Source organism: Coturnix japonica, chromosome 1, assembly GCF_001577835.2.
Source record: "Coturnix japonica isolate 7356 chromosome 1, Coturnix japonica 2.1, whole genome shotgun sequence".
Classification (NCBI taxonomy): Eukaryota; Metazoa; Chordata; class Aves; order Galliformes; family Phasianidae; genus Coturnix; species Coturnix japonica.
In genome coordinates this window covers 175,361,035-175,382,714 of record NC_029516.1, presented here as the reverse complement: position 1 = coordinate 175,382,714, position 21,680 = coordinate 175,361,035, and the positions used below count along the sequence as shown (strand labels likewise).

The following is a 21,680-nucleotide window of genomic DNA, read 5'->3' as shown; positions in this document are numbered from 1 at the left end:
GCGTGCACGTCTACAGCATTCAGAAAGCCCTGCTCAAAGACAGCGGGCCACTCTACAACACAGACTACGATATCATCAAAACCAACCTGCACAACTGCAGCAAGTGAGTTGCTCTTTGGTTTTCCTTCTTATGCTGTGTGATTTGAGACCGACGAGATGTTGTTACACAGTGCACTTCAGCAGAAGGCAGTGGTTACCAAATATGCCTGGATTTTTAGAAAGCTAGAGAAGAGCCATGCCAAACCAGTCCCCAGACAGCACGTTGTATGATTGCTTTATAAATGGAGCTATTTCCAGCTTACAGTTGCTTCACTTACTCTGTTATTCCAGCAGAGTTCCAGTACCTTTCTTGTCAGATGGCTAGAAACATTTTTCTCATTTCCTGGCCACACTTAATCATCCCCGATTTTATCCAGTTCTCTCCTGTCACACAGGAAGGGTAAACTTTGGAAACAGTACAAAAGCATGAGTGATGTGTTTGGCAAAGCAAGTAACCCTGAGCTTGCCTTCTGTTTGTTGCGCTTTTGGTCTCTTCCACCCCTCTCAACAGGGCCCAGAGGGCTCCAGAGGAAGACTCTAAGATGCTTAGAGGGCTGGAGCACCTCTCTTAGAAAGAAAGGTTGAGGACCCTGGGTTTGTTTAGCTATGGAGAAGGTCTCTGGGGAGACCTCATTGTGGCCTCCAGTGCATGTGAAACAGCGAGGGGGAACCGGCTTGTCTTGTGAGGAGTGGGCAGTCGATAAGACAAGAGGAATGGTTTTGAAGTGAGACAGGGGAGGTTAGGTTGGATCTTAGGAAGGGTTTTCAATGGGCAGAGGTGGTGACGCACTGCACACGGTCTGCCACAAGGAGGCCTGTTGGATGCCCCAGTCCCTTGCAGGCATTCAAGCCAGGCTGGATGTGGCTCTGGGCAGCCTGGGGCTGCTGGTTCGGTGTAACCGCCTCGCACAACAGCAGCGGGGTTCGGAACTACAAATTGAATCACGCTGGTGGTTTCCCTTTGCAACCCAGGCCGTTCTGTCATTCTAATAGGAGCTCATTCCCCATACTGAAGTGTGAACAGGCCAAGCAGCACAAGTTTTGTTTGTGTTTGGACTAGTGGAAGGTTGTTTTAGAATTCAGAGCAACTTCAGCTTCTTCCTTTCCCTTTGTGTGGTGCCTGGCAGCTCTGACCTTTCATTCACATGCATTTCCACTCATCAGCAGCTTCATCTTGCTTCAGTCACTACATGCAGCATTGTGGGCGACTCTGTGTGCAGGGTCACCAACCAGCAGCCCAGGCTGCCCAGAGCCACATCCAGCCTGGCCTTGAATGCCGGCAGGGATGGGGCATCCACAGCCTCCTTGGGCAACCTGTTCCAGTGCGTCACCACCCTCTGGGGGAAAAATAACACCTTAGAAACTGCATTTGAGACGTGAACATCAGTGCCACAGGAAGAAGTGCCCAGCTTTAGGGAACAGGTATGGTGTTCTGGCCACAGTTACCTTGTTCTGCTCTGTTTGCTGTAGGTTAGCTCCAGGTGGAGGCGTCAGTGTTTTAGAGGTGCTTGACTTGCAGATTTGTTCACCCAGAAGGTTTAAGACAGTGCAGGTTCTGAAAGCCACTTTCTGCAGCCTCCGTTTCGTTCTCCTCCTGGCTCTGCAGCAGGAATTCCCAAACAAACAGAGAAAAATGCAGCTTCTTCATCTGTGGCCTGGCTGAAGGAAATTCAGCCCAGCCCTGTTGCCTCTCCCTTGGACTTGTCCACTACATGAGCAGTCTGTTACAGCTGGGATGAGATCCCCACAGTCCCTGTGAGCACAGAGGTCTGCCTATGTGCATGTTTATAGCAAACAGAACCCACTGGCTGCTTATATTTCCTTCTCAGTCCATATATCTCATAAGCTCCGGGGCCAGGATCTATATTCTCCTCTGTATTTGTATGGGACCTCTTATGCTGCAAAGGCAGTGGAGGTGACTTGGTGCCCTCATATAAATAGCTGGATTTAATGCATGTTGCTAATGTCAGCTTTCCAAGCGGAAGCAGCTCCTTGCTTGCAGAGCATAGTCCAAACATTGCCTGTTTTTTCAGTGATTATTGAGTGAATTTTGGATGGAGCCCACAAGCTATAGTCACACAGCAGCATTAAGGCAAGGGAACTTCCCAGAGGTGCGTGAGGTTGAGATGTGCTTTGCTGCACACTCAATACAGCCATTGATGATCGCGTGTCGTTTGTAATCTGGTGAGTTCTGGTGTTGCTCACGAGTGTTTGTGGAGTAGCACTGAGCTGAAAAGAGGCTGAAAGGAGAAAGGAAAGGGGGAATATTCTCCCTCAATGTCTTCTTCCCTTCCTTTAAAGGTTCAGATGGCGAGAGATGTTCTGCCGCAGCCTCAAGGTGCCATAGGGATATTTGCTAATACATTGCAGTTTGTGATCGGAGTCAAAGTGGACTGCTAATGCTGAGGCAACTAATTGGCAGAAAACTGCTTTCTTATGCAAATAAAAACATGCTGTGTAATTCCATGGACTGGGAGGCGTGAGCCCGTGCTCTTTTGTGGTGTTGCTGTAGGAAATCTGGAAAGCCTCGCCTGTGATTCGCACAGTGGGGAGCAGAACTGGGGTTATTTTTGGGTACAGCTATTCCTGACTGTCAGTGTCTTGTCTTGTAACTGCGAGCACGTTGTTTAATTCTTGTATCTCAGCCTCCCTCAGACAATCACGTTTCAGACTGCTGCAAGCTGAGATGCATCTCTGTCTACAAGAGGTTGCATGGAAATGCCTTTATATAGTGAAGTCCCTGGATGTCTTCGGAGCCACCTCAGCAGTTGGGTCGCAGTTGTGATCTCCTTACCTGCTCGCTGCAGCTGTAGTGGATTCTGTCAAAGCATCTGAAAGTTGTAAACGTATCAGCTCATCAGACAGCAGAACTATGTCTGCTGCAAGCCTGGGGGAGCTTAACCAGTTTAGGAATAAAATGCAGTTGACTCCATCCCCACCCTGGGTGTGGAGATGGGCTCCCCCCCCCCCCTCTCCTATGAAATCTGAACAGCTTGTTTTGCATCTGAATGCTCTGGCTCCTGCTGGCAGGTCCGGCTGATCTTTTGAGTAGAGGTCTCCATCTTTTTTGCTCAGTGCCAGCCCTGGCACAAATTAAATTGCTCATCCCATAACAGAATGCAGAACTGGAGAAGCAACTACAAGGGAGGGAGCCAAGGTGGACACGCAAAGAAGGCGGACACCTAAGGGGCTAACTCAGTTTCTCATTCCTTCACGCAGGTTCAGTGCCATTCACTGTGCTGATGCAGTCCCCAGGACTCCAGCTGAAGTTGCTCAAGCTCGGACATTGGCACGGTCCAGTTCCCAGACAGCGAGTGACACAAGCACTGTCAGCACTCCACCAGTCAATGGCCACGGTCCTACAGCTGCTAAGCAGAGCTCACAGCCCCCCAAAGGGATCATGGGGATGTTTGCAGCCAAAGCTGCTTCCAAAACCCAGGATGCAAATAAAGAACCCAAAGCTAAGGAGGCCCCAAGTGTAAGTGACCTTAGACCCTTTAATGAGCTGCTCTTCTAGCTTTGCTCTTCATGCTGGATGTTAAGAAGTTTCTTTGCTGAAGGGATGGTGAGGTATTGGTATGGGCTGCCCAGAGAAGTGTGGAGTCACTGTCCCTGAAGGTGTTCAAGAAAAGGGTAGATGTGGCACTTAGGGGCATATCATACCATAGAAGGATAGAATAGCCTGAGTTCAAAAAGGCCCACAGTGACCATCCAGTTCCAACCCCCTGCTGTGTGCAGGGTCACCAACCAGCAGCCCAGGCTGCCCAGAGCCACATCCAGCCTGGCCTTGAATGCCTGCAGGGATGGGGCATCCACAGCTTCCTTGGGCAGCCTGTGAACAGTGCGTCACCACCCTCAGGGTGTAAAACTCCCTCCTAAGATCCAACCTAAACCTCCTCTGTCTCCCTTTAAAACCATTCCCCCTTGTTCTATCACTGCCCACCCTCACAAAGAGCCATTCCCCCTCCTGTTTATTTGCTCCCTTCAAATATTGCAGGGCCACAAAGAGTACTGGGCACGGTGGGGGTGGGTTGGGTTTGGTGATATTTAGTTCTCTTTTCCAACCTTAACGATGCTATGAACTTAGCTAACCTTAACCAGCAACAGCGCTGCCTCATCCACTGCTTCCAGTGCTAAACTTGCTGCCTGCTGGGAGGGCTCAGACACTTCTGTAGGTGTTTAACTGTGTTACAGTCATCGAGTCCCCTCAGAGGGAAGTATATGTGCCACACTCTTGACCTGCCCACTGAAGTGTATTTGCCATAACTTTGACACTTTGACGTTCCTCTTTGAGCCAGATCTTCAACTAGTGTAAACCAGCATAGCTGCATCATTGAGGCAATTGTTCCATTGTCTTCAGTTATGCCAATATATACACCAGTTGAGGATCTCGCGCTCTCTATTGTGCTTAAAAGGATTTGTTTTGAGCAATAAGTGAAATGTGAGAAGCCCAGGTCTTAAAAGTATCAAGGTGTTTAAACTTGGTCTGCGAGGGAAGCTTCAGAGCCTGACCTGTGCAAGACTCAAATGTTTATCTTCCCAGCTGCTGCCTTTTTCCAGCGCAGGATTATGTTTTAATTCTAATTAACACAAGTCTTTTTAAAGCAGTGTGGCCTCTAAGTGGGAATTAAGATGATGTTCTCTGCACGTGGTTTGGCTTCTATGTTTTTTTATAACAATTGAGTACATTTTGGTTCACTTTTGTGATTTAGAACTGATGAGACGTACTCGTCTGAATGCATTGGAAAGTTCAGTGTCTGGTTGTTTTACATGAAAATAAATGGGATTAGGAGACCAAGCTCTTTTAGTTGGGTGTGTTTGCATGTGTGATTTTTCTTTCGGGTAGCGGCTATAGGAATGGAATAGAGCAGTGATAGTTCTTTGCAGACTGCTCAGCAGAGCAGCATTGGTGCCAGAGGAGCTGGATAAAGTCTTCATGGTTTGGCCAATCTGTGTTCTTTCCTCTGACGGTTACCATGAATTGAGGCACTGATATTTGAGCAAAAAAAAAAAAGAACAGTTCTTTACTGGGAACTGACCCAAATCCCAACCACTTCTTTCACTAACGCCGTGAGCCATCAGATGGAATGTGACCTAGGTTAGTTCTGAAGGCCCAGCCTACAGAGTGCTAAGGAACTCTCAACCTTTCGATCCATTTATTATCTACTCTTCTCAAATTCTCCTACCCAGGTGTTGAAATCTGATACGCTGACCAGGCAGCTAATTATACATATTAATTCTGGTCGTTCAGAAGCGGTGCTGTGCATTTTGAGGGCTGTGTTTTGTGAATAATTCCTGTGGTTACTCCTGTGTTTGCTTCCAGGTGTCTGCAGCGAGCAGTAAACCATCAGCAAAGGCCAACATCATGAACAACTTCTTTGGAAAAGCTGCCATGAGTAAGTGCTTTATGCCAGGTGTCAGTTGTGGTTACGTACCAACCCTCTGGAGTCAAAAACATAAAAGAAATATCCCGGGGGATATTGAAAATCAATTTTATTTATTTTTTTGCAAAGCAGCAATTAGAAGTTATTAGTGATGTCAGGTGTCTGGCTGTACAGCTGTGATGGGGAGATATAAATAGTGAAAATAGGAGCAGAGCTCTTCACCCTCCTCTTCCCCCACCCCAGGGACATGAGGCTTGTTGGATTTCCTTTATATCCCTTATTTTTCTTAGGGTTCTCCATGCTTGGAGAAGAGAAGGCTGCAGGGAGACCTCATTGTGGGCATCCAGTACTTGAAGGGAGCATAACAGGAGGGGGAATGGCTGTTTGCAGGGATGGACAGTGATAGGACAAGGGGGAATGGTTTTAAAGCGAGACAAGGGAGGTTTAGGTTGGATCTTAGGAGAAAGTTTTACACCCGGAGGGTGGTGACGCACTGGCACAGGTTGCCCAAGGAGGCTGTGGATGCCCCATCCCTGCAGGCATTCAAGGCCAGGCTGGATGTGGCTCTGGGCAGCCTGGGCTGCTGGTTGGTGACCCTGCACACAGCAGGGGGTTGGAACTACACGATCACTGTGATCCTTTGCAACCCAGGCCATTCTATGGTTCTTCTGCACTTTTGAACTCAGAGGGGTTAATTATTTTGGCATGCAGCTCTTAAGGCAAAAAATTAAAAGACAAGTTGTAAGCAGAGTATTTCAGACAACAAGCTTGCTGGGTGGAGATCAATTAAGATGACGTATTTGTGCAGGCTAACCCAGGAAGGATTTTTAGCTGATTTAACGTGAGCACTGTTGGCTGGAAGATCAGCTATTGGCAGAGTGTTTGCCAAAACCTGTTAAGCTGAGCGTGTTAATGATGCTGGCTTTTCATCACAAATCACCGAGGAGCCTCTAGTTAAGATTTAGGGTTAATTCCTATCCTACGAGCTGATAATCGGCATAGAAAAGTGGGAGATGGTCTTTGCCTTTGAGTGGGGGTTTGGGTTAGGTGGCCTCTGGAGGACCCTTCCAATTGAAACTACCCATGGCTAAAGAAAGCACGCCAAAGCTTTTGATTAGATGTTGGAAAGGCACTACAGGGCGTTCTTCAAAGATGCTCTTCCAAACTGAAATACCAGGGGATTTAAAGAAGAGTTGCTTGGAAGGAGTAAGTGGCAAAGTTTGCTGTCTAGCAAGCAGCCGTTGAAGTCTGCATGGTGCAGTCAATGAACGCAGCGTGTAGTGCTGATGGACTCCTTTGAGCTCCTGTTTTCATAGCAGATAACTCAGTGCTTTCAGCCTGGGACTCATGAGTCTGAGGGCACTTACTGCAGTTAACTTCATTACATCCTTACATCTTTGAAGAGCCTTAGATCAAAAGCTCACATTACAAAACCCTGAGAAATTCAAATTGCGTGGTGAAGATAACGCAGTGGTGATGAGGGGAATTTCGTGGGTGTGTTTCAGTGACTCCAAGTGGGGGTAGGTTCTCTCCTGAGCCCCCAGCAAACTGAGCAGAACTGGAAATGATTATGTGTATAGAAAAGATAGGGTGATTCCAGAGGTAAGATTTATTCCCCACATGTCAGCGTGACTCTTCTGGCTTCAAAGACTTCACCAGTGCCAGAAAACCCTGAGTTAACAATAGTTGGGTCCTCCAGCCCTCTGCTGTTGATGATAACTAGGATAGCTGTCACTCAGACTCTTCCTTAGGAGCTGTTCTCCCTTGCTCAGTGAGGCAGCCAGCCTGTTTTCTGCCACTGTCAGAAAGGTGTTGGTGTGCTGAGACCTCCTAGAAGCCTCTTCTCTTGATCTCACTGTCAGATGCTTCTCCCACCCATCTCCTTGGAGCAGGTTGCCCAAGGAGGCTGTGGATGCCCCATCCCTGCAGGCATTCAAGGCCAGGTTGGGATGTGGCTGCTGGGGCAGCCTGGGCCTTTGCTGGTTGGTGACCCTGCGACACAGGCAGGGGGGGGGATGGATAGCACTGTGGCGCCTTTGCAACCGCCAGGCCATTCTGTGATCCTACGATCTCCTGCTGGGGATGATGCAGGCTTCTAAATAGCCTCTGCATGTGCCCACAATAACAGCATTGCCTATGAGGTTGATAAATCAGCCTGACGTTTTTATTTGCTGTGCATCCCTACCTTGCTGGTGCTGGGTTAAGCCTTTTGCAGTAGAATTGCCTGTGTTCACGATGGTGCATAGGCTAAAGAGAATGATTTGGGATGGGACTGGAGTTGGGAAAGAGACAAGCTGCTGCACTGGAGCCCACACTCAGTATTTTTAGTAATGTTGGGTGGGGTGGAGGCTGCACGCACTTCTCATTGCTTTTCATCAATCCTGATTTCTCTGTTTCTCTGCTCTTCTTGCTCGATTAAAGCTCCAGTTTAAAGGGGGTGAACTGACAGTAAAGATGGATGTGGTGTTTTGCCAAGGGGGATGCGTAGAAGAGGGATGGATTTCCAATCCTTTGTGGTGCCTTTATGGTCCTAATGACCATAACAGTTTCTGCCATTGCCTTCCAGCCCTCTTTGCAGAGTTTAGGATCTGCTGCAGCACCTTTGGCTTGCAGTGTGTTCGGGCTGTGCCGTAAGGAATGGCAGAAGCAAATCAGCTGCAGACCCAAGCGTGTCCATGTATGACACAGCTTGGTCCATCCAGATCCCTTAAAGCTTTTTTGCATCATCTGTAGTGCTGTCTGTATGGGTGGTGCACGCTGTTTTGCTTAACCCACTCCTTTATGAGTCGTCCTACATACATTCGTTTTTAAATGCTTTATTCACAGATAAACTCAAAGTCAACTCAGTGCCTGAGCAGCCAAAGGAGGAAAAAGAAGCAGTCAAGGCTTCAGTTCCTGCAACAGAACCAGAGTCATCCCCTAATACCGTAGCAGAGAAACCTGGGAGGAAAACAGAGCCTGCTAAAATTCAACAGAAGGACAAAAAGAGGTGGGCCATGCTGCTCAGGGTCCCTGTAATCTCTCAACCTGCTTTACTTTGAGCTGGCTGGATGTACAGCATTAGCTTGCCTCCTCTTCCCAGCTACTAAACAGCACTAAACGTGTCTAAATTTATCTCTCTTAGAAATCTTTCTTAATATTTCTTTTCCATTTAGTGCTGTAGATGCCTCAGGGCCATCTGTGTCTTTGTAAACGGGAAGGGACACGGTCCAGGTTCTGTCCAGTGGGAGGGGGTGGTGTTCCATGAGACAACCTCATGCTGTGAGCAGGCTGAGCACGGACCCCACAGGCAATCTGTGGGGGCTGGCAGGAGCACCTGTGTTGCAGGGAAGGCAGTATATTCCCAAGCTTATATGTACACAGCTCCTAGCACACAAAGTTCTGCTTGTTGATTCCCATAGCAAATGTACTGCTGCTTTCAATGCCGCCGGTTTACTTTGGGCTGAAGCTCCAAGTAAATTTTAAGTTCAACCCTTTGTGTTTAATCCAACCCAAACTGACAGAGACAAAAAATCATTACAGTCTGATGGCTCTCTGGTGGCCTGTGAGTAATTAATTGGTGGTCTCAATCTGTTGCTAACTAAATAGGTGAGCGCACCGCCCAGCCCACCATGGCAGTTGGTGCTAACTGCTCTTCTTATTGATAGTCCTGTTCAGTCCAGGGGCCTGGAAACAGCGTGTTGGCAGCGTGGTGTTGGGAAGGCCACTTGGGCCATAGCAGCTCCATGAGGATACATGGGCCTTTAGCCTCCAGGCTTGTTAGTCTGACGTGTCTCGCCAACATTAAAAAGAAAGAAGCTATTTTATTTTTCCAGTAGTCTTTAAAAATGGCTCCAGGATTCTGAGACACTACCTCATAGTCAGTCAGTGGCGAGCAGTCTGTCAAAAGAGCTTCTGAGCGATGCTGTTGGGGACATGAGTGTTTGGGAGCCTGAGCTATAGAGACAAGATCAGAAATGCCTGCTTGCCAGCTTGCTGTGGCCAAGCTAGGTGAGGCACTGGGCAAAACACCGAGCTGCAGAGGGGCTAAAGAAGTCCTCCTTGTTTAAGAGAACGGGATATGAGTATGGTTGGGAGGCTTGAAAGTGCCCTTGCACCTCTGTCTGATGAGTATACCTCAGCATGTGATGCTCATATGCTTTGAGGAGGTACTAGAGGTATTTGATCTCTCTGCTGGCAGCTCTTCTATCAGGAATGTATGCAGTACACACAGCGTATTCGCGCACACACACATGGGATGGTACGTTTTCATTCCTTATCTTCATTTTTCTTTGCGGCAGTAAAATGAAAAGAATGGACAAGTCTGACAACGAGGAGGAAAGAGAGCCTGAAAATCAGAAGAGGAGGAGGAAGCGAATCAAGCAACTGGAGTCCGACAGCAGTGATGAGGAGGGTAAGAGATGCAAAAACCAAGCAGCCATGTGGGTCTGGGGCGTGGCTCCAGCAGAGCTTCTATCTAAGGCTCTTGGTCAACGATTGAGGGATTGAGAAAGGACTGACAGCCGTGCAAATGGCTGTAGTTGGAGCTTTCTGGTTTTCTAACGCTGTGAGCGTTTCGACATTCCATTGGGGTGCCTCAGTCATTCAGTCTTTGTTTCAGCTTAGCTCAGATCTGGCTGTCTCATCACCGAGTGAGCTGCCTGTCATGCTGATGTGTGTGTGAGAGGTTTTGGGAAGATATTGTGCCTTCCAGAACTTCAGGACTGGTCATAACCAGTTCAGTTAGTAAGCACTTGCAAAGTTGACCTCTCTTCTACCGGGGTCGTTTTTAGTACCTTTATTCTGTTTATAGAAATGGTTTGGAAGACAGCATTTGGAAGCAAGATTTCCAAAGAAATAAATAGAGAAGCTGGAGGCAAAACAGCTGAGCCATATCCGATGCGACTCTGCGTCTCCTCAGTGGCTCTTGGCTTTGGTAGGAGTTGGGTGCCCAGAACGTCACAAATTTTGGGTTTATAATGAGGAACAGCAGAGCCAGATTCCAAAGAATTTGGATAATTGAGGTGACAAATGCCGTTCAATATAGATAACTGGAAAATAAGTTGGGGACTGAGCTGGGGAATACGTGCTAAATGGGACAGTCATCCAACAAACTGATCAGGAAAAGAATTTGGAGATCATTATGGGCAAATAATTGAAACCAACAGTGCAGTGCAAGGCTCCAGTTATAAAAAATAGGTGAAACGGCTCATAGGTTGTGTTAGGAGAGAGCTGGGACTGCAGAACTGGAGCCCTTCGCTTATTTGGTATGGAGGAACAACCATGAGATGAAGAGGATCTATAGCACAAGGATGCAGCTGAATATCTTAAAGGTCTCTGTGCCACCTTAGGCCTGTTTTCATCATTTCTTTTGTACAGTGTAATTTCAAGTGATCTCTGTCATCAGGCATCCATCGCTTCCACTGAAACTATGCCACAGGATGATAAATCTCTCAGGAAGCCATTCTTCATGATCAGCCTTAATTTCATCGCATTCCTGTGTGCAGCTCCTTGTTTAGCCAGAAAAGAGATATATATGTGTGCATGCCCACACTCCGTGGTATTTATTTCTTTAAATGTTTGTAAGCTGTTATCTGGTGTTTCCATTTGCTCATCACACAGCTTACTGACAAGCTGCGTTGTTCTGCTCTGAAGAGGGAAGATTGGAATTGCCACTTGATGCACTGCTCCGTGCTGGGCTGGAATCTCTCAGCTCACCAACCCTCTGCTAGTGAGAGCAGGCAGAAAGGAATCCTTTGCTTCAGGGATAGATGGAAAGGTTGTTCTTAAGAGCATGAAAAGCTTGTTGGTTTGGTCTGCTTTTTGTAGTTTCGAATTGGGGATCCTCAGCCTCATGTGTTCATGATGGAGTTCTGAACAAGTTGGGAAGTGACCTCAGTTTGTTTGAAGTTTGTTGTCCAGATCTCCTTCTGTTAGAACTCTTTAATGTTGTGGGGCAGACCCTCATAAATGGAGGGTTGCCTTTCCTGAGGGTACTGTGAACTCCCAATAGCTGCATAACCAATGGTTTTCATAGTCACAGAATGGCCCAGGTTGGAAGGGACCTCAAGGATCACGAAGCTCCAACCCCCCACCACAGGCAGGGCCACCAACCTCCACATTGATACCAGCCCAGGCTGCCCAGGGCCCCATCCAAGCTGGCCTTGAACACCTCCAGGGATGGACGGGGCATCCACAGCCTCTCTGGGCAGCTGTTCCAGCACCTCACCACTCTCTGTAAACAACTTCCCCCTGACATCCAACCTCAGTCTTCCCTCCTTCAACTCCAAACCATTTCCCCTTGTCCTGCTGTTATCTCGCCTCTCAAAGAGTTGACTCCCCTCCTGTCTGTAGGCTCCCTTCAGGTCCTGGCAGGCTGCAATGAGGTCACCCCGCAGCCTTCTCTTCTCCATGCTGAACAAGCCCAGCTCCCTCAGCCTGTCTTTGTATGGGAGGTGCTGCAGCCCTCTGAGCATCTTTGTGGCCTCCTCTGCACCCTCTCCAACAGCTCCCTGTCTTTCTTGTATTAAGAGCCCCAGACCTGGACTCAGCACTGCAGATGGGGCCTCACAAGGGCAGAGCAGAGAGGGACAGTCTCCTCCCTGTCCCTGCTGTCCACCCCTCTGCTGATGGAGCCCAGGATCCCATTTGCTTTCCGAGCTGCAGGAGCACACTGCTGGCTCATGCTCAGTTTTCATCCACCAGGACCCCCAGGTCCTTCTCTGCAGGGCTGCTCTCAAGGATTGCTCCTTCCTGTCTGTATAAATGCCTGGGATTCCTCCAGCCCAAGTGCAAAACCTTTCACTTTACTGTGTTGAACCTCATTTGATTCTCCCAGACCCACCTTTCGAGTCTGTAGCATTTTAGTTGGATTAGTCTATCATTTTAGTTGGAAGGGACCTCTGAAGGTCAGGTTGAGAACCCAGTTAACTTTCTAATCTTGCTCTCTGTAGCTTTAGTCCTTAAAAGTAAGGCTACCTACACACTGCTTGGTGGGATCTCCTTGGAGAAGGATGCAGGAAACTTGACCAGCCCAGGCTGCCCAGGGCTCCATCCAACCTGGCCTTCAACACCTCCAGGGATGGACGGGGCAGTGTGAATGAATGCAGCAGCCAGACTTTTAGAGTATTTACCCTTGGAAAGGTTGGAAATGGGATTTTACAGAGACCAGGGCAGTTTTTATCAGCAACATCAGAATGGGGCCTGGAGTGACACTGTGGTGTGCCACATCCCCGTGGGAGCAGGGGAAAGGTGCCATATGCTGCACAGCAGTTGGGAATTGCTGCCAGGCTGGCACAGCTCAGCCACCACCTGCGTAATTCACCCACAGATGATCAAGGGGTAAGTTTTAAATGGATGAGATGGGAAGCCAAACCACCGGAGGAGCTATCAGAGGTTCCTGGCTCAGCTTTCACTGCTTCCACTAGCGAGCCAAACCATTTCTATTGAGTTGGAGCACCTCTCTATGGAGACAGGCTGGGGGTGTTCAGACTGGAGACTGGAAGTCTGCAGGGAGACCTCACTTTAGCCTTCCAGAGCCTGAAGGGAGCTGATAGGTAGGAGGGAGGGAGGCTTCTTACACAGTCAGATAAAGATAGGACAGGGGTAGATGGCTTTAAATAAAAAGAGGCAGATTTATGTCAGATGTGAGGAGGAAATTGTATACCCAAAGAGCAGAGAGGGCCTGGCAGTGCTGCCCAGCAAAGCTGGAGGTGCCCAAGGCTGTGGATGGGGCCATTGGGCAGCCTGAGCTGGTGGGGAGCACCCAGCCCTCAGTAGGGGTGGAACTGGAGAGTCTTTAATGTCCCCTCCAACCCAACCATTCTGTGGTGCTCGAGGGGAGTGGGGAGCCCAAAATAAGCTCTTCATCCACGAGTGTCGGCACGTTGCACCAAGCTGAAAATACAGAGAGGGCCCTGAGGAACAATCATCTCCATTTAAAATAATTTTTTCATTTCAAGTTATATTGGTTTGAGGGTGCCTTAGTCACTGCAGGTTGTTTTGCTTCCAGTGCCAGAATAAACTACACAAGTGTGTCCACAGAGGACAGGAGGTTTGGCAGCTCCAGCTATACCAACACCAGCGCAGTTTCATAGTGTTGACAAGCGTTTTACAGCCACTTTGGAGGGTGATTTCAGTGGCACTGTAACCTACAAACTCTATCAGTTTCAGAGAGCTGCAGCAGAAGCATTAAAGCTTCTCACAGTTTTTCCAGGCAGGGTCAGTGCAAACCAAACAAAGCCAGGATTTACATCTTTGGTACATCCAGTTGCCCAACGTGTATCCATTTCACGCAGCTGTTGCTGGTGAGTAAACTGTGGGCAGCAGCAAGAGGGTTGACTCAGGAGTTATCACATGTCATGAGGACTGTGCTGGCTGCAAGAGGATAACAAAGCAACGCAGCCACAGCTCGATGGTGGTCTGAAGCACTGCCGTGGGAAGGAGGTGCTTTCTGCCTGCCAAAGCCGGGGTAAGTCATTCAGAGGAGGCTGGGGAATCACCCGAATTTCCCCTAAGCAAAAGCAGTTGAGGTGACCCTTCCAAAGACCCCTCAATTAACAGCTTTTCACCAGGCTGATTTTCAGCCCTCCTAGCATGCACACTCCTTACAAATACTTTGCAGTGGATGCAGCCAGCTCGGGTTGCCTGCAGCATTCGGTGCTGTGCAACCTGTGGGCTTTTCAGCCTGCAGTTGCCATGAGACTGGGATAAATATTGAGGATTTTGAGTCTTTGCTGTGGTCCCCCAGCAGTTAGCACCTCCAAGCAGGTCCCTTGGTTGGTTTTATCTTAGCACAGCTGCCAGACCCGGTGCTTTGGAGCAAGGTGAAATCCCGAGTCATGTTATCCTGCTCTGTTTGCATTTCTGTGCCTCGCTTACTGCAGTAGTTAGGAGGCTGAGTCCTCGTTTGAAGAATGTAATTTATTATTGAGCGTTGGCAGCCAACCACCGTTTCGCTTGAGCCCTTCTTAACCTATGAAGGTCAGCTGGCTGCACGCCTGGCACAGTCGTAACTCTTCACACTGACCTAATCGCTTGGGACAGCTACGGATCCAAAACTCGTGTTACGACGACAGCGTGAAGGCAGCACTGCAGCCAGCAGGGCTGGGAGGAGATGCCAAGCAGCGCTCTGTCCTCGCAGCCAGCCGCAGCCTTGTTATTGTTAAGCAATAGGTCAGATGAGGAGTTTCTTCCCCCCACATTCCTTGCTCTCCCCCGCAGTTGAGGGCTTGCATGGCAGTATTTCGTAGGTGGACTTGGAGAGGATTCGTTGAAGTCATTTCAATTAGTCACGGTGCTGCTCCTGTCCCCCATTGCTCTGATCTTTCTGTGCTGTCGCAGCTCTGTGCTTCTACCAGCCCCATAGAAGTGACCTTGGCCTTCTTGTACCTATGCATGCCCTGCTGCTCTCACCCCTGTCTGATGCTGCTGTGAGAGCCTCCAGTGCTGGTTTTGCACCATACAAAGCTGGGGAGGTGGCCCTGACCATGTGGAGCAGTGCAGGTGTTGGAGGGATTCCAGCATCTCTGTCTGCTGCACAAAGAGGAACACAGTGACAGATGGGAGAATGGACTTGGCTTTTTGGGGTGGTTTGGGTTTTGGTTTTGTTTGTTTTGGTCTTTTTTTTCCTGTGGTGCTTCTTGAAATCTTGTGGGGTGGGCAGTATTGCATTTAATTCTTGCATGAATTAAATTACGAGCTGAGGTCTTAAAGTGAGACAGGGGAGGTTAGTTGGATCTTAGGAGGAGTTTTTATCCCAGAGGGTGGTGACGCACTGAAACAGGTTGCCCAACGGAGGCTGTGGTATGCCCCATCCCTGCAGGCATTTCAAGGCCAGGCTGGATGTGGCTCTGGGAGCGCTGGGGCTGCTTGGTTTGACCCTGCACACAGGCAGGGGGTTGGGATGGATGAGCACTGTGGGCCTTTGCAACCCAGGCCATTCTATGGTTCTATGAAGGCAGTTTCGAGCTAATAGAGTTGATCATTCAGGATTTGAAATGCCACTTCTGAAGCAATTACTGTGTTTTACCATTCAGGGAGAGGAGTAAGAAACAGAGGATATTACAGTGATTATGAATTATATGTGGCTAGCTGACTCTTTATGTCTACAGGATTCCAGTTCCTTTTCTTAGTGAACAGGTGAAACACATGCCTGAAACCTTCTAAATGTGACGGTGCTAGTGGGTTTTCGAAGTTTTTGCTCAGTGAGGCTGACTGAACATGGCTTTCCAAGAAATACCAAACACACTGCACCATCCCATCCCATCCCATCCCATCCCATCCCATCCCATCCCATCCTTGTCCATGCTTTCTTCAGGAGCTCCAGCACATAGCACCTTAGTGCAGGGTGAGCTGTCAGGTTGGAGATGGCTTCTTGGAACATGTTGTCTTCAGATCTAAGTTAGAATCTGTAAACCTCAAATTAAATTGTAAGCAATTACTCAGAGTTAAATTAGATGGCATGATATGAGACAGTGGTAGAGGCAAGGGGATGTTAGATCTGACTGCTGCTGAGGTGTTCATATATTCTTCTTGGCAGATGTCCCAGCATCTCCCATACTCGAAGAAGAGAAAGCTCCATCTCCACCGCCTCTGGTACCTGCTCTGAAGGCTGAGCTGGAGCCAGCAACCACTGAGGTAAGAGCACACCATGGTGATTAACTTCTGCTTTCATTTAACATGATGGGGATTGCTCAGCCGCTTTGCAGATGCCAAGGGGATGGTCCTGTTTGCCTGCCACGTCCATCACATGATCCACCGTGAAAGAATCCATCACATTCACCACTTCGTTCATTACCCAGAGCACAACTTTACTTAAACTCTCAGTTTTTTTCTGCTGATATAGCACAGTTTTTCTTCCCTTTTGTCCCCCTCTATGAATTGTTGCTCATGTTTTACACTCTCCCCTCTAAATCTTGGCCTCTGGAGTCAAGGCAGGGCCAGAATGAAACCAGAGAACCTCAGCGTTCAACCTTGTATTGCTGCTGCGTAAGAGAGGTGGGCTCTGGTTGGCACAAAGTCAACCTCTGAGCTGAAAAAACACATGTAGCTTTACTGAAAGCACAGCTGTTCATCACAGCATGCGTCCTGGTGTCATGCACACCTTGTTATTTCCTCGTTATTCAGAGGTACGATGAAACAACCCCACGTAGAGCTAAACACATTTCAGAATGTTGTGTGCCCTGCAAGAGGAATGTGCCCCTCGTGCTGGCAGACAGAAGAAGCTGCTGTCTGGTTTCAGTTGTTTGGTCTCTCTGAAATTCACCCTGGTGGGATGGAGAGAACCATGGCATTAGTAAAGCTTAGACTGGGCTATCCTAAGAAAGGAGGGGAATTCACTAGATGTTCTATATGAATTTGGTTAGAGACACTCCTGGGGCTGATGCTTTTGTGACCAGGGGCTGTGTAGAGGACTTAAACTCTTGGTGTCTCACAATCCTCTGCTGTCCTTCAGGCTTCAGCTGGGGGAAAGAAGAGGAAACGGAAGCGTGTGCTGAAATCCAAGATGTTTGTTGATGAAGAGGAAGGCTGCATGGGTAAGAGTGGCTGCCTCTGTGGGTCTCACTTTTATTGCAGTTGTACTGAAGGTTTTTATGGGTCAGCCTCTCCTGGGCTTAGGAAGATGTTCACAATATCTAACATCACTTTGTTATTCTGCTTTCCACCTTGTGCTCCCAGGTTGAGATAGCTGCCCTTTCTGTGAAGGCCTGGGTGGAGGTTTCAGAGCTGTTGTTGAAAACCAGAAGCTTCAGATTGGCTTAAATGCACACTGCTTCCTCCTGTGACCTGGAGAGAGTTGTGTAACACCACTGCGCTCCTTCTCTGTATCCTGGCACTGAAGCAGAGCTGCAGGAGTTCAGAATCTGTTTTTTTTCCTTAAAGGTTTTAAAACTTTAAGAGGGCAAAATGAGGTGGTTTTTGTAGTGATGTTGTCAGCTAAACCATATGATGTGCCTGGCATTCTTCATCTTAATAGATGTCAGGGGAGTTCAGGCAGTTGTAGAAGACCCGTGTGTACAGGTTTGTTTTCATGCACAAGCATAGGTAGGTGCAGCTTTGCTTGGCCCAGATTTAGGGCTGCATGCACACAAGTCAGCCTGCATGTTTGTACCCATCTGTATAGTTGTGTCTTATGTTTCCTATTGGATTTGTGTATCTCCTTTAAAGAAACAAGGCTGGCACTCATCAACTGGCTGTGCTGGTAAATGAAATCTCGAGCCCTGGATTTTTGTCAAGGCATTGGGCTTGCACAGGTGTTGCTGACTGATTTGGCTTGTTGTGTTATGGGGTGTTTTTGTGCTCCCATCCCAGATAGGAGCATTAAAATGCTTGGAAGGAAAATGGATCAAAAAAGCATGAGCAGGGGAGTCAGGTTCAAGAAGTCTGCATCCAGAGCTCGCAGTAATGAGTGCTCTGGGCTCAGCTTCCAGCAAAGAGTGCTTCTTTCTCTTCAGCCTTTTCCAAATGTATCAGGGCTGGAAAGATTACCCTTCTCTTCTCCTTACTCCCAAGAAGTTTTGTAGTCTCCTGTGAAACCTGGGGATTTATGGTTCCTATCCACAGCCATTGTATGGAAAGGGAAATGCAAGCCACTGTTGTGCCTTTGGGAGACAGGGCACCTGGAAAGGCAGGAGGGATGGAGCCAGGATACTGAGAGTGGGGAAGAAGGGTTAGGGTTAGGGTTAGGGTTAGGGTTAGGGTTAGGGTTAGGGTTAGGGTTAGGGTTAGGGTTAGGGTTAGGGTTAGGGTTAGGGTTAGGAGAGGTGCATTTCCCCATACTGAGAACCAACCAGGTCATTGCACAGAACTCGCAGTCTGGTTACTGTCCAGCTTACCCCACTCTTTACCCACCCTTTCCTTGCACAGAAGCAGCCATCTGAATGCTAAATAACCTGCTGATCTTCCAGGCTGATATAAGTTATTGGTATTCTTTGAAAGACAGCTTTTCTTTTCGCTCCTTGCTGCCCACAAGGACAGTGTTACAAAGACATTAAATCCTAACCTTGGGGTTAAGCTGTCCTTTCTATTTCTCCACGCTTTGAAGTGGCCGTTTTCACAATAGCTGCAATAGTGAGGAATTGGTGTCAAAAAGCAAAACTAATTTAGGGATTAGCCCTGAGGGAAATTGAGCAAGTGTCTGTGGAGCTGGGCTTAAAGCACGTTACCATGCATCAACAGGGACACAGCCCAGTGCATGCTCTTAGCCTGTAGCAAAGGGGAATTGCTGAGGTTTAAGCTAATGCATCCCTGCCTCACTCTTGAAGGACACACATGGATTTCAGTACTGGAATAAATACGTCTCCATTGCAGGCAAATGGATTGTATGGCACTGGTATAAGTTAAAGCTCGCACGCATAACTTGAGTTATGGTGATACAGCACATCTGGCTGAGCTGAGCGTCAACAGTCCATTGGTATGGCCTGCCACAAGCACAGCATTCTTATATTCATTTGCAGCCTCACTAGGAGAAACTTTACATAAACTGTTATTTCGTAATTGGAGGGGATTAAGCACGTGCTTTGTTACCAACAATTACCACCAGGGTGACAGTGCTGTAAGTCTTTCAATTGGCCAGCAATCTGCTAACGCTGCTCCCTCAGAGGTCAGTCCCCTGTGCAGGAAGTCGGCATGGATTTATGGTCCCTGTCTGAGCATCTGCTCTCTGCAGAGCAGGGTTTCATACCGTTCCTCTTTGCAGGCTGGTTACGTAGAGAATCTTATGTGGTTTGATGCATTAACACAACAGGAAGCTAATTTCCCAGAAGAATAGTAGTTAGGACGTGTGTTTAAAAGAATACAGTTGCTAAAGAGAAATGGTTTACTAGAAGAATACCAGAGCACTGCTGGGAAGGCTGATACAACAACATTTACTAGTATCTAATGGTGGCTTTCATCGGTGCAATGGACTCAGGTTAATTTCAGTGAGTGCTGCTTTATATCCCTTAGCTTGCCATCGTGGGATGCTGACAGTAACAAGCCAGCAATCCCATTCTGTAGTAGTCCTTGATTTTGGTGATGGGTTCTGTTTTATGTTTTTTTTAAGGTATTTCTTTATTATTTTTTTTCCCCTGCTTGCCCTCCTGCATTGAGGAAGCTGCCAATGGAGTCCTGTGCCCCTCAGTTGTTTACCCCGACCATCTGATGCACAGCAGTGGCCCTTGAATCTTGAAGAGGGCAGTGCTTGAATAGGTTTGGAACTGGAGCTGTCCTCCCAGGGGCCCTTCCCAGTGGGGGGCTGCTGGTGTTTAAGGTGTGCATATGGCCTGCAAGAGAGCATCCCTGGGGGCATCAGCCCATTTAGAAAGAGCTGGATGGTGTTCAAGCTCCCAGCTCATCCATCTACTATCTGATGCTTAGGAAAGAAGGTCAGTTTGACTCTGTTTGGGCAGTTTAACTCATTGTACGCAAAACCAGCCTGACCATCTGAATGTAACGCTTAACCTTGAGGGTTGAACTTAATTCCCATACCTGGCATGTGCTCCTTGAACCCACAGTGCTCATTTCCAGAAGTGCAATGGGGTAGGCTGCAGGGGAGGAAGCTGCTTCTCTTCAACACACATGCTTAACCAGCACCATCTGTTGTTCTTCTCTTTTGAACCAGTGACTGAGAAGGTTTATGAGAGCGAATCCTGTACTGACAGTGAGGATGACTTTGCCAAGACCAAGCCACCAGCTGTCCCCAAGCAGCCTGCACTGCCCGTGAAGAAAGAACCAAAGGAAGAGAGGAAGAACCAGAAGAAAGGGGCAGCCAGCGCCGGCAGAGCCAACAAGCAGGTCTCCATCATGGGCTTCTTTCAGAAGAAATGAACTGACTCTTTCCCCCGCTCCCTTTGGCAGCCTGGGAGCGTTGCTCTCTTTGCGTGGCTCTCTGAAAGCTGCTGCGCAGGAGGAGGACAACATTGCAATCTTCCATTACGTAAGATATCTTGCTTACTGTGTAAGAAAGCCCTCTGGACTACATTTTGTATTGGGAAGAAGTTTTATCTGTTACTGCAATAACTTCAGTCTTCACTATTAAGCTATGTGAAAATCACCACCTGGATGCGACATCTGGAATGAACTCTTGAAAGACTGTTCATGTATTTACATGGTGTTTTATTTTTTTTAAGATGGCCTTTTAGCAGCTCAGTGTTGAAGGCCCATTCCACAAGTGGTAGATGGATTCCACTAGGAGTCAAGTTATGGCATCATCTTTTTTTTCCCCCTTTTGTTTTCTCCCTCCCCTCACCCCTGTTTTTACACCCCCCAGCTCTCCACATTGATCCAAACGTTCACGTTGGTGAGAAGCTGCAATGTAGCAGGTCTTCAGGCACACACGCAGATATTGAACATCTGCTTCAGTTTGAACTGAATGAAACAAGCTTAATTTTCCCTCTGGGGCTGGTAAATAGTTTTTGCTCTGCCTTTCGTAACCTTCTTTTGGACAAAGTGGTGCATATAAAATTTTCTTACCCTTTTCTTCCTTGAGCATATCCTCTGTAAATGGCTCAGATGCCTAATTATAGAGCGGGACACTGTTGGTGCTCTGTCTCTGCAAAAACATCTTAAAGGCTCCCCACACAATTGGCTCTGGTGGAACTGGGGGAAGGCTGTGCTCTTACTGGGAAAGCAACGGTATCTTGTAACCTTGGAAGTTAACGAGTCAAAGGGGATGGGGTGTTCAGAGGGCTCTCCTGGTAGACCAAGGTCAGGTGTCCTTGTCTGTGAGGAACTGCACGCAGCTTTGTGTTTTTGTTGGGCCTGGTTTGCTGCTGAAGTGTTTTACAGGCACAAACCAGACACCGTCGAGTTGTTTTCTAGGACATCTCGTCAGCTGCCTCTGGAGGAAGTGTTGCAGCAAATGGTTCTGAGAAACCAGTTATTGGAGGTGAATAAAGCACTGCAGACCCATTGATTAGAAATAACTCCTCCATTTGGATGCCTTCTGTCTTTTGGTGCTAAGATTTATATCATAAAAGAGGTTTTCCGGAGAATGGGTGCTCAGCATTTCTGAAACTTGGGCTGGTGAGGTCTCAGGTGGGCAACTGATGTGGTCAGTGATTGTTTCTGGGTGTTTTTAGGCTTATACATGTATTGCCATGTACATAGGTAGTGGTATACAGAGTGCTTGTGGTGGCATGAAGGTCTGAAGAGTGTAAACCAATGGGGAGATGTCTTCAGGCACACAGCTGAAAGTATTCTGACCTCTGGATAGCAAGAGGACCAACTCATCGATTGTACTGGCAATCATTCTGGCAATCAAGAGATCAAGCTGGTGGCTCACAAAATGGGAATGCA

General features: G+C 48.0%; 1 protein-coding gene across 1 annotated transcript in view; it reads left to right on the top strand.

Moving 5' to 3' along the window:
* The window catches only part of POLD3 (DNA polymerase delta 3, accessory subunit), a 35,535-nt gene extending 14,159 nt beyond the window's left edge, over nt 1-21,376 (top strand). Inside the window, 10 exon segments of the mRNA XM_032442323.1 lie at nt 1-103; nt 3,259-3,411; nt 3,413-3,489; nt 3,492-3,517; nt 5,363-5,435; nt 8,250-8,412; nt 9,704-9,816; nt 15,943-16,040; nt 16,858-16,939; nt 20,005-21,376. Of these exon segments, the coding sequence (XP_032298214.1) occupies nt 1-103; nt 3,259-3,411; nt 3,413-3,489; nt 3,492-3,517; nt 5,363-5,435; nt 8,250-8,412; nt 9,704-9,816; nt 15,943-16,040; nt 16,858-16,939; nt 20,005-20,210 (1,094 nt within the window). The 3' untranslated portion in view covers nt 20,211-21,376.
* Nucleotides 21,377-21,680: the final 304 nt, after the last annotated feature.